We start from the raw sequence: 20,336 nt of genomic DNA on the forward strand, positions 1-20,336 counted from the left end.
CCCTCTCTGTGGGAGTGTACAGGACAAAGGGAAGTTGACGCTGGCAGCAGGTGCTCCCGTAAGTAATCCGGACCCATGCCATTAAGGGCTTTATAGGTCATCACCAGCACCTTGAATCTCACCTGGAGGGCAACTGGAAGCCAATGCAGCTCACGGAGAAGAGGTGTTACATGGGAGTATCGGGAAACGCCCATCACAACTCACGCGGCCGCATTCTGCACCAGTTGAAGCCTCCGAGTGGTCCTCAAGGGCAGCCCCATGTAGAGAGCATTGCAGTAGTCTATCCGAGAATGAATACACTCCTTAGTGACCAAAATTCCAATCCCACCTGCAATCATAAGTCAAGGACTAACTGTAATTGTTATTCAAATTGATTTCTTATGCTGCATATGAGGTACAAGAGCAGCACCAATAAAGGGGGGAAATGATAATTTGTATAAAACAAATCGAAGAGGGGGATTTGATGATTAACCAATTTTCATTTAGTTTGGCAATTTTCTGATTATCTCATTAATTGGGTCAGCTATTGCTGGGGCCTTCTAATTCCAGGACCCCTAACCCTGTCTTTGAAGGAAATTGGACAGTTCCAACATAACTGTAACATTCACCTTAATTTTATTTTTAAAATTAAGCTATTTTATAAAATAAGAATCCACCTATGCCCTCTGCCATGACAGCAGTCTTGACAATTTTCAGTAAATATTTCAAGATGTCATCACTGAGAAATACACAGCTGAAATCTTAATGCTTCGTGAATGGGGGAGACATGTTTTACTATTTTGCTGAATACAAGAATTGTACAATTAGAAATTATGACAAACACAGAACTGCCCTTCTAATAGTATGGCCATGCTGAATTCTCTCTCACACACACACACACCCCATTACATGAAGCAATTTAAAATCTATAATGTGGTATAAATACGATGAAGGTTTCCCCTACCCTTGGTCATTTAGCTGAAGTTTGAAGGTTTTTCCCTATTCCAGACAACAGAATTTTCTGAGCTAAAGATGTGAAATGTAAAAAAATAAAAATGTAAAAAAGACTGGTAGGGAAGGAGAATATGTTTCTCTCCACATAATACGAAATCCAATACTGAGAGACTGGCTTCATTTAAAAAGAATTGATTTATTCCCCCTTTTTTTTCCAGGGCCATCATACCTCTAAGCAGAACATAGAATTTTATACTATCCAATAAGCAGGAGGAAAATTGAAAATAAGAAAGCTGCTTTTAGCACACACACAGTTTGTACATTATTCTTAGTATATACCGTATTTTTCGGACCATAAGACGCACCGGACCATAAGACGCACCCAGTTTTTAGAGCAGGAAAACAAGAAAAAAAAATCTTTCTCCTTCTCTCTCTCTCCCTCTCTTTCTCTCTCTCTCTTTCTCTCCCTCCCTCTCCCATTGTCCCTTCCTTCCTTCCTTCCTTCCTTCCTTCCTTCCCTCCCTCCCTCCCTCTTTGTCCTTCCCTCTCTGCATTAGAGCAGTACCCACGGAGGCGGTCCTGCAGCCCAGCTTTCTCTTGCAGAAAGCAAGCTGAAATGGAGTGAGGGAGATTGCCAGAAATGCGAATCGGCCGATCTCGCGCTCCTGCAAACTCCCTCGCTCGGTTTCAGCTTCCCTTGCTACAAGAGAAAGCAAGCTGAAACGGAGTGAGGGAGATTGCCAGAGATGCGAATCGGCCGATCTCGTGCTCCTGCAAACTCCCTCGCTCGGTTTCAGCTTCCCTTGCTACAAGAGAAGCAGGCTGAAACGAGGCAGATTGCAGCAGCGCGAGATCAGCCAATTCGCATTCCTGGCAATCTCCCTCACTCCGTTTCAGCCTGCTTTCTCTTGTAGCAAGGGAAGCTGAAACCGAGCGAGGGAGAGTGCAGAAGCGTGAGATTGGCGTTTCTCAGCACGTGCCGATTTGTGCTCCACTTGCAGAGGTTGGGGCTGGCCATACGGATCACCTTTGGACCATAAGACGCACCCTCGTTTCCCCCCCCACTTTTGGGGGAAAAAAGTGCGTCTTATGGTCCGAAAAATACGGTACCTGCCTAAATTCAGCAGAAAGTTATTCTTAAAGTACTGTAGCTAGGTTTAGGTTTTCATTAATTGACTTCAAATACCAAATATCTTGAAAAACTATGTGCAAACTTATTTGGAACATTATATTACATGACCAAAATGTAATTTAAAAGAATCCATATGTATTTTCCCATATCTACATGCATTTCAAAAAACCAACATAAAGTTACAGCCATGGCTGGTTACTTTTCAGAAAGCCATTTTTAGTGTGGTTTTTATATATATATATATAAATAGAATGGAGGTCAGGGGATTATTATTTTGTTTAGATTGTAGAAGAAAAAAAAGATTATATTTGCGCAGTAAAATAAGATTTAAGATTTGACTCTAGAACACTACAGACGTATATTAATCTAAAACTTGCTATATTCATGCTAAAATAATAAATAATACATTTATTTCACAAAACAAACTCACACATCGACTTGAACTTCTTTTGACAACAGTACCGAGTGATTCATTAGAACATTCGCCAGCTGTTTAATATATGCACAACTACTGCAAACTCTAATATACAAATTATCTAAGAACTAGCCACTAAAATAAGAGCAAGCACATTTGACTTAATCTGACTATTCTGCATTTTAACATGCCAAAAAGAAACATGTAAGCCTTGATTTTTAAAATATTTACCTTTAATATGAAATGATGTCAATTGACAGTTTACTGCATTGACAGTCGGTAGTTTTAAAATTTATGTTAAAATGGTGTCTGAAAGTTTAAACAGACATAAATAAATTTAATTAAATTATTAAAACAGACTGAATACTGGGAAATATGCTGGGAATTACCAAAAATGTTTTCTGATGCCTGAGAATGAAAAATTCAAAAAAATTCATACTAGTATATAATTTTCAGTATATGTTAGGAGCATAGCATCAGCCACTGCTATGTTTGCTGCTTACAGGAAGACAATAGAATACTGTATGAGTACTGATACATTGATCACATACAAGTTCAAAATTACAAATATTTACAAGAGGGGCATGGATTTCTTAGCTAACTGCTGCAATTACTGCAAAATGAGGCAGTTTGAATGGAAATAAGTAAAGATAGGTCAAGTTCAGGATCCACACTATCTGCACTTAAGTAAAGACAGCTTCATAAATGGACTGAATTTTATTATATATAAAAACATAATTCAATCCAGTTAAATCCTGGTTTGTAGTGCTCTATAGGCAACACTGACTAAATATCAGAAGGCTTCCACAATTAGATTTGACAACTGGTCTTTCAATAGAAAGAAAAAAAATCAATATATATATTTTTTTTATAAATTGGTTTCATCCCAAGAAGGATCGTTCATACTCTTTAGAACTTTCCGGACAAGCTTTTCAAGCTCCTTCCGAGCTCTTTGTTCTTCTTCCAGCGATTTCTTCATCTTTTTATTATCCTGACAAAAAAAAACCACCAAAACACATTATGACAATTTGCCTTAAATGACTAAAACATAATTTTCTACAATGCTTCTACAGTGAGGAGACCTTCAGAGTATATTGCTATAGATTTGTGCTCTCTTGAAATAATAGCTTGAGGTTTAATTTATCAGTAAAGAAAACTTGTTTGTTTTGCTCTGAGCTCAGCATAATATTTTCATTTTGTAAAATCCTCTAAAAATGTTATAAATGCAGATACAAATCACATTTAGGAAAAGAATTATCTTTCTTATTAGGAGGAGCTCCAGTTGATGTTTGATGCAAACTCAGAAATAAGATGAAACATGGTGAAATATGGAATCAAAGTTACAAAGTAATTCTCATGTTCAAGATTCTATTAATTTACAAAATAATTATCCAGAATTTTCTTGTGAGATAAATACAATTACTAGCTGAAATTAGAGGTTTTAAAGTATGATTCCTCCATAGCTAAACTCAGAAGCAGTACATTGTGGCAGGAGTTTCAACCTCTGATGGGCTCTCACCAGTGGATTTTTCTTAAACTGGAATTAATGTAGTCTGTGCAGGTTGCATGTCTACCTTTGCCTTTTACCTACTGTGCTCAAGGGAAGATATTTCTTCCTCCTCAAATAATATTTCCTGCTGCCTTATATTAGAACTACATTCCGACTTGCTGACTCACCCCGATCTCTTCACTGAACCTTAAGAGCCTTCACAGAGCCTTGTAGCTGTGTTGCTCAGTGTCAGATCAGTCTCCAATAATCCCTATCTCATCCATGATCTAATATTCTGATAGATATATGTGAGATTCTACATGAGTTTGAGCCTCAGAGATCAGTTGGAGTTGCTGCTGCTGCTATTCCCTACTGAGTAACAGCTTTCCTGCTTGTGTTGCTTGATGCTATATCTGGTTCAGCAGTGCAGTTTACTGGGCTAAAGATGTTGGGGGACATCATCCAGCTTTTCATAAGTACAGACTTGTAGGCAGACTAAGAGTTTATGGCTCTCAGAGCAACTATGAACCTGATTCAGTTTACTGAGGGCCCAATCCACACAACAGGCCTCCTGTTAGACCTGGGTTTCATCTCGGGATAATAGCAATGTCATCTGGAATTGGGGGATAGTGTTATCAGTCCCTTGTAATGGAAGAATCACTCCCTGTTGACCTTCCCTGGCTGCAGGAAGTTAGGACTAATTGATCTGTCCCAGAGGTGAAATGTGGCTAATAGGATTCCCAAGGAAATTTGTTCCTGAGGCTTTGATGTATAGTCCAAGTCAGGTCTTAGTGGCTGGGTGGAATGATAGGGAGATGACAGTCTTAAACTGGATTGTGCTTGGGAGGATTCTCTTTGCAGAAGCTACAATTGTTGCAGAATGCAATGGTGCAGGTAATTATGAGTCCACGTAAATGCACACATGTAGTACCACTACTATACAAATGTGGTGATTCCAAATAAAAAAATCCAGATGTAATTTAAAGTGCTGGTTATCACTAATGAATTGTGACATAACACTAGATCAAGTTATTGGCAGGATTACCTTTCCACAACAATATCAGCCAACCTACTTCTCTAAAACAGTACCATCTGTTAGGACTACAAAGACATTCTTTTTTTGTGGGGCACCTGTCCTTTGTATGTAACTATTCAATTCATATTCATATTTTTACTTATAAACTACAAAGACACACACACACACACATAACTTAAATGGCCAAGATTTGTAATATTAGATTGGATTACCTGTACAATCAATTGTGCATGAAAGCTACTTAATTTCTATTTCATTGCAGTACTGATACTACATATTGATTCTACCACCAATTCTAATGCACACTTTTTAAAAAATCCCACTGTTTTTGACATAATTACCGTATTCTATCAACTTATTCTCAATTGTGAAATATAGTATGTTTTACCAACCTGTCTTAATTCCTGTACTTCATCCTTCAAAGCATATACTGTGTCAACAAGACTTCTAAAACAGAAAATTAAGATAAAAGTTCACAAAATGTAAATAAAGCTATATAAAAATCATATCAATGCAGGTGATTTTACATCAAAAACTATATAATGTGGTATGAAAAAGATACAGGAGAAACTATTGAACCTGCCCATTTGCAGTAAATTTTGGGCTTTTCTGGTATTTCTTTAAGTAAGACTTTTGGAGGCATCAGAGGGGGTGTAAGCTTATTAAGCTAATTACTATAAAGTAACTTGGATTACGGAGGGATCTGCTATCAAATGTTGTTCAAGAGAATTCTATTAGTTGCAAAGTTTTTTGAAAAAAATCAGCAGCATTTATATAAAAACAATACAATTACCAACACTAAAACATCTGCAATCCTACATACAAATAAAAACAAGAAATCCCAGGGTACTCAAGAATGCCACCTTACCACAACACTGATCAATTCCCAGCTGGCACAAGGACAAAGGAAGAAAAATGCAAAAAGAAAAGTTAGAGAACCCAAGATTACTAGAATTGGTCTAAATGGGCAACAGTGGATTGATGACCCTCATTTCAGGCAATTAAGTAATAAATTTCAAGAGGATATACATATATACAGTCACATGAAAATGTAAGTACACCCCATGTAAAGTTTTTAACATATGGGATATATCAGTATTTTACCTTCATTCAAATAGCATTTAAAGATAAAGTTGATGTAATTTAACAAAAAAAACCTATGAAAACTATGACTGTACAATCATTCAATAAAAACGTAACAGATCTGCCATTTCCTTCTGTGGAAAAAATAAGAACATCTTTGGCAATAATACCTAGTATTACTCCTTTTTTAAAGCAGAAATCACTTCAAGTAGGCATTTCTTATAGCTATCTACCAGCCTTTGACATTGACTGGGGTTTTTTCCTTACTCCTCCATGAAGAATTTTTTCAGCTGTGCAATGGTTGAAGGATTCCCTGCATGCACCACCCATTTCAAATCATCCCAGGACATTTTGATGGGATTTCGATTTGGGCCTTCCAGAACTCAATTTCTCTTTTTTCAGCCATTCCTTGATAGATTTACTAGAATGTTTGTTGTCATTAACATGTTGTAAAGTCCACTTTTAGCTGACAGATGGCGTCCCTTTGGTACAAGGGAAGAATTCAAGCACCCTTTGGTACAAGGGAAGAATTCAAGCACCCTTTGGTACAAGGAAGAATTCATAGTGGATTCTTTGGTACAAGGAAGAATTCATAGTGGATTCTGTGAGAGTTAGCTGACCAGGCTTTAATGCAGCAAAGGAGCCTCAAATCATTAACATTTCCACCAATGTGCCTTAGAGCTGGTGTTGATTCTTCTGGTGAAAGGCTGTCTTTAGTTTTGCCAAACATACCTTCTGGTATTGTGTCCAAATAACTCTAGCTTGCCTCATTTGTCCAGAGTACATTGTTCCAGAAATTATAAATTTTGCCTAAGTGTTCATGAGCAAAAACTTTCTCTTGCCCCGATTTCTTTCTGGGCAGCAAAGGTTTCCTCCTGGCATACTTCCCATGTAAAAGTAATTTATGCAGCATTTTTTCAAATGATAGAGCCATGCATTTTGACATGAATAAAGTTGAGAGCCATCTGTAAATCAGGTGACAAAATTCTGGAATTCGTAAGAGACTTCTTTCATGCATCCTGTTCTGCTCTTGAGCTGAACTTATAGGGACGACCTCACCTGTGCAAGCTAGCAGTTGCTTGAAATCTCCAGTTATAGATGATCTTCCAGATTGTGGAATGATTGATATCCTATTGCTTGGCAATATTTTTAAATCCCTTCCAAGACTCATAGGCATCTATAACCTTTTTTCTGAAAATCTGGAAGAGAGCTCTTTCGAATGTAGGCATGATGATACTTCAGCAACAAAGAGCAAATCAAATTAAATGTCTGAGGTTTCAATAAGACAGCTTTGTCCTCATCCTCTCAGGCAATATTCTAATCATTGGCACCTCAACTGATGCACGGGATTCTAAGGTAGAATTTTAGGAAAGCGAGGAAGAAAGAAATGTAGGGGTGTACTTACTTTTTCCACATATGAAATCTATATTTATTTATTATGAGGGTGAAGGTTCGTTCTCCGAGCTTGAGGGTTGGTTTCCAAATGTTTCATTATCAGGCTAGGTAACATCTTCAGTGGTGTTTGGTGAATATCTGTGTCAGTGTTCTACTTATATAAGGGCTTCAGTTGTGGGAGTGTCAAGTGAGGGTCTTGTGATGGGCCAGGTTTGAGTAATCCGAGAGAGGCTTGTGATGGGAAAGTACTTCAGGTCAGGGTCATTGGAGGGTGTGAATTAGTGGATCAGGAGTGAGTCATCAGTGGGAGGCTGGTAATGGGTCATGTGATGGGGAGATTATATCAGGTCAAGGTCATTGGAAAGTGAACTGCTGGGGGGAGGGGCTTGAGGGCTGCTGCTGTCTCCAGATGGCTGTTAGATTGATTTGGATTCTGAGGGGTTCATAGGCTGGTTATAGGTCAATGTGTCTGTTAATGGAATTGCTTGTGGAGTGCCAGGCTTTGATGAACTCCGAAGCATGGCGAGTGGTAGTGTGGCTGATGATTTTGGTGTTGTTTGGTGTCAGTGTGGGTAGCAATTAGGGATTTGGGATCGTGGCATTTGACTGCTAGCCGGTGTTCATGGATCCTGGTTTTTATCTGACATGATGTTTGTTCCACGTAGAAGTGGTTGCAATTGTTATTTATTATGTTTATTTATTTAAACAAATGGAGTACACAGTGTAAATGGTGCAGGATGTTATATTAGATCCCCTTTATCAATATTGTTGATATGAAGATTAAATATCTGTATGTTGAAATATGATGAAAAAGTCAACAATTTCTATGGGGTGTACTTACTTTTGCTATCTGACTGTATATTCCATACTTCCTTATTACTGAGATATGTACATAACAAGTGCATAAATTCTACTATAACATTGTACAAAAACATATAAAATTATATATATAATTATATAAACCTGTTTTAAAGAAATCATCTTACTTTTCTTCTATCACAGTTTGACCATTACTTTTTGTTTCTTCTACAATAATTTTCTCTTCCTCTGGAAGTAGTACTTGGGGAGCAGATTCTTTACGGGAGTCTAATATAACATGATAATAGAATTAAAAGACAAAACATACTTTTAGGCAGATATTAGAATTAATATTCATAGGAGCAGTTGATTTTTTTATTTGCTTGTGCTCTATTTTATAGATATGTAACAGTCAATATTACAAGTTTATTATCATTGGCTTCAATAAGAATGGTTGACAAACTATGATTTAAATTTTTCAACCAGCATTAAATCAGGCAAAAACTGCCAAATTAAACTTAGTGCAGCTGTTAGATATAAAGCTAGTAAAATAATAAGCAGTAATTATGAAATATTCTGTTTTTCAAGAAATTATTGTGATTAATAAATACATTCAGCGAAGATTATTTTAGAAAGTGATTGAAGACGTTGCTGATAGCTCTAAACCTGGTTATATATAAAAACAAAATTCAAATGGTACTTTACTGCTATCAAACACAATTCATATTACTAGAGTTGACTTCAAGTGCCTAAATGTCTTGAACTTTAAATGTCTTTAAAAGTATGTTAACCATATTTTCCTGGAAAAAATAAAGGATAAACCTGAAAAGGGGGCAAATCTGAAAGATGTTAAGGATAAAAACTAATATTTCTATTCATAACTTTGCTTTAGAAAGGAAAAGTTAAGAGCAAATCCAAGAAAAATATTACAAAAATGCATCATTCAGCATGTTGTATGTTAGAAGTTAAATAATCAAAATAAAGGACAATAGTAATTTTTTGAAAAATAGATCTAAAAGACAGCTTTCTGAAATAAAGGATTGTCTTTTATAATAAAAGATGTATGGTCACCATACTTTAAAATAATATTTCACATCTTTGTGTCCCCCTATGCTAAATATCACTGTTTATAATCCCCAGCCAACATAACCATTTGCTGCTTCTCTTTCCACTGTTTATTCCATGGTAAAAGACTAGCACTTTATTGATAACATTCTCAACTAAGAACAAAACCAGCATATTCAGAGGTCCTATTCCACTGCAGGAAAATATTATTACCACAACACCTGTAAAGTTAGTTTATATAACTAATTATATGTTATAAAATACTAATTTTATAGGCATTGTGATTGCAATATTTTACTGCAATGGAATAGCATCTCTGATTCTACAGTTTTTTTTATACCTGACATGAAGTAAAATTCTATTTATCATTGGACAAGGTACCAACTTACCAACTATGTAGCTGGAAAACGATTATTATAATACAAAGTGAGTCAGAAATGTTAAAAAATATTTTTAAAAATATTAATTCTGTAAATAGAATTAAAACAAAACTTTTATGGTACAAACATAATGCAAGTAAATTCAAAATAAAAATTTAAAAATAAGGACAAGTAGGTTGAAAAAATAGCGATTGGTAGTGAAACAGATGTTAACTCTGAAGGGCAAACTACATAAAACAATGTTTTAATGTTAAGTTACTCAAACTACTCAGAAAAGTTATTTCAAATGTTAAAACATGGCAGAAAGCAAGAGATGGATTGAAATTAAGTAATGAAGGCACAATCCTTGGTTTACAAGAGAAAACTAAAGAGTATATAAAACTATTGCTAGAAAAATAGCAATTATTTTAAAATAGGACGTTAATTCCTGAGAAAAAAATTAACTTAATCTGAGTGTCAGATAATTCACTTAATATTAAGCCTAAGGGTGGAGATCTATTATCTTACAAGTAGCACCACAATCAAGTTAACCATTAAATAAAGAGTATTTATTTCCATTGAAATTAATAAAAAAGACATTTAATAAGGTATTTAAGGTCATGTTTTCAAAGAGGTTGATGATATTCTTTTAATGTAAGCCTCAATTAATTCACTATCACGTAATCCAGTCTTCCTTGGAAGTATGTGAGACCATGTGAAAATGTCATTTCTGCTGCAAATACATATTACTCAATATAGAAACACATTTAAAGTTTGATTCCACACAGAAGGAAATTTCACCAGGGAATGTTTTGCCAAAAAATCCAGTAAAATATAACTAATACGTGACTGAACTCCAATATGCAATACAATTTTTAAAATGGCAATTTCCTTCTGCAATATAGCATAGCAAAGCAAAAACTCCCATTCCTACTTGTTATAATCCTCATTATCACATAAACACACCTGCCCAAGTACTTTCCACTTGCATGTTTAAAAACATCCCTCTTAATGTTACCTTTAGTTTCAACCTCATTGCAGAAATAAAGGCAAAAGACAAAGATAAAAATCCCAAGATCTGCAACAAGTCTGTAGATAGCAGCACTTTAATAATTTATTAGCTCAAAGGGAAAAAAAGAACAAATTATGAAACAGCAAATAAAAAAACCACAGTAAACCCCAATAATTATAATACTGGAACAGTCAAATCATGGCTTATTTTAAAAATAGTAAAACAAAACTTAGCCATGTTAAGGGAAATAAAATCACCATAATAATGGGATTATTACAACCATAAATAAAATGGATCTAGGTAAGCTGGAAATCTGACTAGATGGGACATTATTACCTGTAGCTGGGTGTCTTTATAATGACAGCAATATAACACAACATGGGTTTAATGTTTCAGGAAGTAACATTGTCCAGTAAAAGATTTTTTGCTGCAAGCCCTGAAAAATAAACGGCTGGTATTTAGGACTCCTTTATTCCTCTTAAAGAATGATCAGGCAACCTGTGACACGGTTGGTAAGTTATATATTAGATTGTGTATGGACAATCTAGAAATCTACTGTATGTAAAGACTCTCTTGCATTTGCATGATGGAAAAGAAACAATGCAATGATTCTAGCTCAAGGTTTCTCAAATTCTGTGATATCTGAACCCCTAAAATGAGGTATATATAAATATCCCCTATGTATAAAATCAAGATTTCATTGGCATTTCAGATTGAAAACTTATTTTCAATTATTAAATTACGATGTATGAAAGCTTATGGGTTCTCAGGCTTTTTGAATTGCCTACTTCAGACTTGCACACACTTCACTCCCATTTTGCCCTCACAGGTCTAACCAGATTAAACATTAACAATCTGATTTCCCCAAAGGGTCCCAATTTACTTCCTTAAAAATTAACTCTTTAGTTTAATTACAGCATGCCAGGAATTTAGAAATGTGTTTGGGATAAGCATACCCATTAAATTATGCTAGGGGAGATTAATAAGCACAATCATTTACATCACAAAGCACTCACACTCAAATATTCCTTAGAGATAACTGACATATAAAAAGAGGAAACACATTTGATAAGACACAATGGCTGTTATAATTAGTGCATTCTGCCAAATATCTGTGATGACTTGACGAACTCCAAGAGTAAGGACTACTGTCTACATTTGATCACAGCCCCAGTAGAGTATATAATCTTGTTCCTCTGTAGATTTCTGCGACCCTGGCAATTTATTTCCAATGTCTGCCCTATTGTTTCTGTCAGTCTTCAAGATTTAGGCCTGCTAGCTTCATTCTTTTAGAAAAAGAGGTTTAATCGAATATTGTAACAATATTGGATAGAATAAATGCATCAGAAGTTACTGTATATCTCACCAAATCATTCTTCTATATTTTTGATAATACCAGTAGCATGAATCTAATAATTGCTGTTGAGAAACAAATACTATGGAGCTTTGAAAAAACTATTTCTACTTCCAACAGATCCAGAAAACTCTCTAAAGTTACATGTAACTTATATTAAAACCCGATGCTGGAAAATGTCCTTGAAGTTCTTGATGTGGATTCATGCCTCTGTGAGGAAAATGTTAAGATATGAAATGCAGGAGTTGATGATGGACATGCCTATGTTTATTCTGCTTAAAGTAATGCACTTCTAAGCAACCCAAAAAGCAGAAATGAAAACATGCAGGCTTTTCCCCTCCATATTTTGTTGAATTTAATTTTTTTCCTATTCTACACATTTCTTTTTAAATTTTGCTTGCCTAAGAGATAATACTGAAGCTTAACCACTAGCCATGTTTTGTAAAAAGCTTTGGATCTACATTTTGTATTAAACAAGACTGCATATAAAATTGCTTTATGCTATTTAGTAGTATCATTGGACCAGCCTATTATGTGTGCATGTTTGAAATCTGTAAATAAGATAATGCGGGCTTGGATTGTCTTAATGTAGCTATACTTATGAGCACAATATGGTCCAGAACTCAGATACATCTGTTTGGAGATGTAGAAGAGGAGACCACAGGGATCAAAGTACCATCTAAGGCAGAGGTCCCCAACCTTTTGGGCACCATGGACCAGTTCAGTGGAGAAAGGTGTTTCCACAGACTGGAGAGTGCATGGTTTTGTGTGCTGCCTGCATCCCACTGATGGGGCTTTGCTTGTTTGTGCAGACCAGTTGCTGCCATGCTGCGGCCCAGTACCGGTCCACAGACCGGGGGTTGGGGCCCCCTGATCTAAGGTAATTTCTAGAAACTGGTCACTTTCTTTCATTGGTTCCACTTTATCAATGGACACTGTTTCAGGATCTCTTGAATGCAACAATAACATTTCTTAACAAATAGTCTTAAAGACATTTAACAAAGATGAAGTACCGATTGCAATACTTTATTGCAACTTATTATTCCTTGAAAAAATGACTTACATGAAAAGTTACCCAAGCTTTAATAGGGAGATAGAGCACTTTGGATTCAAGCCAAAAAAGATCCTTCAGAGCATTCAGACCTGTTCAGCTAACAATGTCAGAACTCCTAAAAGAAGCAGCAACAGTTCTCAGGATTTTGCAGCGACTATTCACAGCTGTCCCACAATTAATGATAGTATTGTCCGCAATGAAAATAATAGGCTAAGTTAATGTAAATACAGAACACAGGACACAAGCATATTCATTTTATTCACATTCAAACTAGCAGTCTAGTATTATTAAAGTACTATATCATCCCATAAAAAAGAAACTTTGAAAAGCAATCATACATTTAAAAAAAGAATATTCTTAAAATGGAATTAGAAGTCCACAAAGCTGGTTTCAACTTGGCAATCAGATAAATTATAATATATGCAGAGTTAGAATCTATTTGAAGACATCCATTTTAAAATATATCAAAATTAACGTTCACAAGATTCAAAGTCCTCATCTTACACCATCAAGTTCCAATTAAATCATGAGAACAATGAGAGAAAATGGGGGGGGGAAGGAAATGGAACAATTTTCAAGCTCTGTAGAAAATTATTTTAGAAGCATACATTCACTTAAACTAAAATAATACCACCAGTGGATTTAAGGCTAACCTTAGAAGCACTCTTTTGTACATAAGTATAAATCTCTACTGAGCACCAACAAAAGGGAGATGAAACTCTTTCGGCAAACCTGTAAGAAAAATCAATATAATAGCAGGCCCCATCAAGGCTTCACTTAAATACAGATAGTCTCTGAGTTAAGAATATCTGACTTAAGCTGAAACTGCACAATGCTTTCAGGAACCATGACGCCACATGTTTTTAATATACAGCCTGTTTTCCTGAAAACATTACACACATTCAGCATTTCACTGCTCAGAGGAAGGACCATGCTGTCCGCCAATTTTAGTAATTATGCAATCTGTTTTTAAGTACAAGTTCTGACTTAAATACAAATTCAGGTTAAAGCAGAGTTAAGGAATGGAATTGTTCTTAATCAGGGACTACCTATCATATAAAATTAAATCTGTAGAAGTATAGGACATTCTTATATGAGTAAGCCCCTAATATAGGTTACGATGGATTATTTATTTATTTTTATTTGAACAAAAAGCAATTCAGAAGCTATTTTATATGATGTCAAAACTGTTTGTGGTTATATACAACTCATCAGTGTTTTTTTTTGTAAAAGAAAAAGGTGCCGGAACTCCCACATGTTCCATCCAAAAAAGGTGCCGGAACTCCATTCTGAGCGTTCTATGAGGAAAAAAGCCCTGCAACTCATTAATTTCTTCCCATTCTTGCAGTTAGATTTCTTTTCTGTTAATAGTTCAGAATGTTCTGCCAAAATTTGTATAAATATTTGTATTTAGTATAAACACAGAAATGAAATGGATATGTATTTCTATTTTATTTAATTTATACCATTTAAAATATATGTGTTGAATTTTATTTTTAAAAAGATGGAATGCCAAAACAAATACAAATTATTAAAATCAGAAGGGGTTTCAAGGTGAGCCTTTCATATCAATAATAAAAAAATGATCTCAGTTATCCATCACTTCTCAGCCTTTTCACTAAGATTAAGTGTAGTGTCTCAGTCTTCTTATTTGGGGCTTATTGAAAGTATCATTTATCCATCTTTGAACTGACAAGAGAAATATCAGTTTAAAAACTGCTGCCCCATTGCTGATTCTGTCCTGACATAAATATTTTCTTAATTACAATATTTATATATTCTTAATTCTGTAAGATTTTAAACATTTCATGTAAAATCGATACAAATCGATCAATACAAATTGACCATCTGCAGGACGTTAAGTAAAGCTGTTTTATTCCCTCCTCAACTATCATCAGCTGGACAAAAAGTATTCACTAGTCTCTTGATACTAAGTCAAAATGCTCTTTGGGTTTTGTAAATTGTTTTGCATGGGGTCAATGAGGTGACGTTCGGGGTATGATTATGGGGTGAAGCAATAGGAAACCTTCCCACTGAACTACTATTCCCCCAATAACTGTTGGACTACTAACAGCTAACAGGAACGTGGGAGTGGTTCTGAGATATGGAGGAAATTTCCCTCCTGCTTCACAGCGTACCCTCTCATTCACCCACAGCATCCAATTGAGGAACTTTTGAATTTAGGCCAGTTTAAAAATTTGCTCTCTCTCACAACTCACAGACTTTATGGGAAGGGGCATGTCAATAGCAAACAGTAGTCAATAAATGATGGGCTAATTCAAGACAGAATGTTTGACAAAGTGTGTCAAATTGTATCTACAATTAAAAATAGCTCAGGATAAGAGACAAAAACTTTAACTTGAGAACAGCTAATGAGTGACTCAGGTGTGGGAAAGGGAACAAATAAGGGCTATGGCCTTCAGAAAAAAGAGAGGAAGGGCATTTTTGGAATAATTAACCAATTAAGAAAAGATCCCTAAAATAATTTCTGCATCTACAATCCTTTGACAGTTGAAATGCAATCAATCAAGAGTTGAGGACATAGTTTTCAGTGGAAGGGAATAATCAAAATCACTCTAGCTTAAATGCATCACTATCATGCAGTTAATTACAAAGTACAGAATCTTGCACAATCCAAACTAAAGATAGCAAGAACAACCGATGCACATCTGTAGATAAAGCAGCTGGCTTGTTTCCTTTTTTGTCTCTTGATGGTAAATTAATTCAAGAAGTAAACAAATAAAATATATGATAAAGCAAATGACAGGGACACTTTTTCATGCAGGATATCCTAAGTAAAATCATCAGCATGATCTGGTAATGATTTTCAACCAAAATCAGTGTGACTTTGGGCAGTCTCTGCCCATCAGCCCTATCTATGCCATGAAATGGCTGTTGTGGGAAAAAAGTAAAAGGAACACTGTGTATATTGTGCCTTGAACTTCTGAATAAAAGAGGAGATGTACATCTAAATTAAATGAACAAATAGGCTGTATGAACTACCCCATGTAGCTACAAAGAGAATTAAAGCTATATAGTGTTAATTGAAAAGCAAGATCATTTATCACTAGTTTTCATTATTAAATGTACTAGTAAAGGAATTATTCTCAGAGTTCCCAAACTAAATATACTAAGACCTCATGATGCATGTGCATCAAGCTGATAAGTTGATAATCCACCTTTCAACTTTCAAATCCAGTTAAAAAATTCCTGATAAAATGATTAATTCCCTGTGTTTACTGTAAGGTCAAACCTTACTTTCACTGATTACAGCCTTCTTTGTCTTCCCCTGAAATTCCCCACCCTCAGATGTTTCTGGAAATAGAAGGTACACTGCGAATACTATCGAACTACAGGTGAAGAGGTTTGTTGTGAGAAATAATCACCTTTAACATTAGAAAAAAAATTAAGAAAGTCATGTTATTTAATTCTCAGACACTTTCAATGTCAAATGTTCAATATATAAAGTTACTTATTTAAGGTGACTATAAAAACTAATTGTAGTAATTAAACTTTGAGATCTGCACTTACATCTTAACAAAAAAAATATTTTAAACACCTATTTGCACATTGTTTTACTATTCATTTCATTCTACTTACTGTGGCTGTTTCATCTTATACTTCCAATCCATCATGTTCAATTTTTAACTATGAACATTTTCTTGTGAAAATAACTATCAAAATCTGTGTTACTAAACAGATATACTAGAGACCATTTTAAGGCAAACAAGATTACAAAATATTCTTTATTACTAAGAATAAAACTGGGCATAGACTCAATAAAAGTTAATAAAATTCAATGCCTGGTCATATGAATACTTACTCATAAATATTGTCATTTGATATTTACTAGTTAAATATACAAATGATTGCAGCATCATAACAATATACATTGCTAATATTGTATATTTACAATGATAGCTCCTAATACTTCAATAATTCAAAAAATAATTTCTCAGATAAACGTACATTCTTTTCATGTTAGGAATGAACAGTAATACTTCAAAATGGGACCCAGACCATAAATCCCTAACTGATGATGTTCACATAAAAAACAAATAAGACAAATTGTGATTAGTATAGATGGGTTGCCAACCCATCAGGATAACTGAATGTTTGCATATCTGAATCTTGGGGCAGTTACCCTGGTTCACACAAATAAAATGTTTAATAACAACAATATAGGCAGTAATTACTTTACAAATCCAGGTAGTATGCTGATAATCTTACAAATTAATTAAAGAGAGCATTTATGAACATGCCTCAATCCAATTTTTCAGAGATGCCACATTGGCACTACCGTATATGCAAATCTTCCCTCTTTCATTTGGAACTGTACTATGAATTCACTTCTGCTTATCCCATTAATAACCTAATGAAATAACTATCAGAATATATATATTCCCTGGATACCATACAGGTGTCTTCCACTTCAAGAACTGACCCATGTCAAATATGTATATATGAGATGTTTGATGTACTTGTTTGGACTAACAAAAAACCTGGCTTTTCTCTGGCCTATCTTTTCTTTTTCTAACTCAACTATTTCATCTTAACATAGATGAACTCTAATTCATCTTAATTGTTAAAAAAGAAAGAAGCAAATATAAAGTCAGTTTATCAAACAGGATTGATTTTACTAACATGATTAAATTAACCATAGTTACTTTTATGATTTGGACAAACTGATAAAAAATTCTTAATTTACAGTGCAAGGTTTTAGTACCTTGGCAGCTCTATAAGGGTGGAGAACAGGGAAGATTTACCTTGTTTTGTTAATGCATTTGAATGAAACCAATGTGATTCTCCTCTATAATATTAGAAAATAATTCTGTAAATTAACAGATTTTCAGTAAGCTAAAAATCTGAAATCTAACACAAATCTGTTTCAACATGAAATAATCCCTCAAAATACAGAAGGCAGCTACTCAGATATACTCAAGTCCTAAATTAATTATTTTATTTTTGGTTTCCATTCTGGTCACCTTCAAAAGATTATTTTAAGAAAACAATATTTTAAATCAGTTTGCTTTTTCTCTTATTTCTTTTTTTGGCATAACAACTTCAATAAAAACATAAACTAGTAAATACAAAATGTATTAAAATGTACATAACAAATACTTAAAAAAACAATTTAGCTGTTATATGCTACCACATACAATTAAATACAAGCTGTACAATACAATGCACATTCAGATATACATCTATATTTGCTTTCAAATGTCTATAACTTAATTTTCCATTCACAAATAAAATGCAAAGCCTCTCTCTCTCTTTATATATACATATATTTTTATATCACTATGTACACAATATATTGTGTTTTGGCAAGATCATACAAAACACAAAATTAATATAGATAAGAGTTAGTATAGTAAATACTAATTGAATGGCAATACCATTTAAGCCATATGAAAAGGACCCACAACGGTTCACACTTACTTTCTAATTCTTAACTCATTCATTATAATACTGACTGTACATTTCATAACATAAAGTACTTGGTGTTATCATACAGGTTCCATAAAAATAATAACTAAAACTTCAGGCTGAATACAATACAACAATGTTAACACTGGAAAGTTTTTTTTAATGCTGTTGCATTAGAACTTCAAATCCATCAAAACAGCCAGCAATTTCCAACAGCAAAAACACCAATAGGGAACAGTATAGTTACACTGAAGAAAATTATTATAAAGATCCCATCCCATGGTTCACAGTTCTTGCAAGAATTTATAGTGGGAAATTTTGAACATTTTGAATAAACATTCTGAAAAAGAATACAAAGCTTTAGAGCAGCCACAGTAATTCAAATTTGTAGTACGTCATAAAAACAATACTGTATTATAAAAGCCTTTACCCATTATTAAAAAAAAACTTTCAAAACCAAAACACTTTTGATGAATGACAGCATTGACCTATAGTTCAGTATTATTCACATTGTATTTTTGATTCATTTTTAATTAAAAAACACAATATGAATAATACTGAACTTTATTAAACTTTGAAAATATAAGCGTTAAGGAGGCTTACAAAACCTTGTTCACCCACATGGAATACACAAATGTTCCCATATCCACTGTGTCTTCACAGTAGGTTTTATATAGCAAAAGCATATAATTTCCTAACTTTTTGTATGTATGAAAAACAGCAAGGAAAGATACATCTGAGTAGAAAAACAGCAAGGGAGGCTATTAACTCCTTTGCCCAGTCATTTCCACACTCAAATTGCTTCTGTTCAGGTGCTCGTAATGGAAAGATGCTGTATTTGAAAAGGAAACCAGCCTCAATGGAAAGGATTAAGAATCTCATTTCCTAATAGAAGCCTAATCCCAATGCTACTGGAAGATTCATAATAATTTAATGCGACATTAATGGGAGTTTTGCAGAACAGAAGCCAATGCCTCTAAGGACTGCTACTGTTGATTGATCTCTGTGGGTCACAGAAACTTAATCTGCTCTTAGCTTCCTTTGGGCTCTACAGTGGTTCAGCTTCCCGTTTCATTATGCCATTTTGGAGGCAGTGATGGATATTTAGGCCAGCTCATTTTCAGCAATGTAGCACAAAATTACATTTTGTGCCTAGGGTCCCAATTCACTAATCCATCACTTATTTCATGGCTAATAGGTAAATACGTTACCTTAGACTTTCATTTAAAAACATGTATTTATGAAATGGTTTATGTAGAATTAAATTCAAAAAAATTTACATTTACTTTCTCAGTATATCAGCTCAAATAACTGCTTCTATTAACCAATATACTATCCAATCTCTGAGCAGTATAAATTGTGTTCATATTTACAGGTTCAATAACTGTGGCATTCTAAGGACTGGTACTCTAACAATTGGTCTGTTTGGTTAAATTAATTTAAGTAGTAACTTAAATTGCTGAACTGAAAAGTAATTTCAGAATTTGATAAATTCAGTATCCTTGAAAAGTAATATTTTGAAGATTTGTTTGTACCAATTAAAATACCATTAGACTGCTTTCTTTTCTAAAATGAATTCTGGCAGCAACCCTCTCATGAAATATAAGACCTTTTGTTAATGAGCTAAACACAGAAAACATTGCAAAACTTTGTAAGAGTATTACTGATGGAAATTTAGATGACTTTTAAAAGTGTGCTTATAGAGAAATTAATGCAGTTTTATTTACATTTCAATGAAAAAACAAACTACGAAAATATACCCCTACTGTTCAATTTTAACA

General features: G+C 34.4%; 1 protein-coding gene across 7 annotated transcripts in view; it reads right to left on the reverse strand.

Moving 5' to 3' along the window:
- Positions 1 to 1,109: 1,109 nt before the first annotated feature.
- Positions 1,110 to 20,336, reverse strand: part of ARHGEF7 (Rho guanine nucleotide exchange factor 7) — a gene marked incomplete at its 3' end in the record, with an annotated part of 96,725 nt that continues 77,498 nt past the window's right edge. For 6 of the 7 annotated variants that reach the window (XM_081327490.1, XM_081327486.1, XM_081327485.1 and 3 more), the window contains 3 exons: positions 8,470 to 8,569; positions 5,398 to 5,452; positions 1,110 to 3,471 (listed from right to left, as the gene is read on the reverse strand). In XM_081327490.1, the coding sequence (XP_081183616.1) occupies positions 3,349 to 3,471; positions 5,398 to 5,452; positions 8,470 to 8,569 (278 nt within the window). The remainder of the gene's footprint in view (positions 3,472 to 5,397; positions 5,453 to 8,469; positions 8,570 to 20,336) is intronic. The other variant, XR_014026418.1, reaches the window with a different exon arrangement.

The sequence above is a fragment of the Vipera berus genome, assembly GCF_964194415.1.
Source record: "Vipera berus genome assembly, chromosome: 4".
NCBI classification, from domain to species: domain Eukaryota; kingdom Metazoa; phylum Chordata; class Lepidosauria; order Squamata; family Viperidae; genus Vipera; species Vipera berus.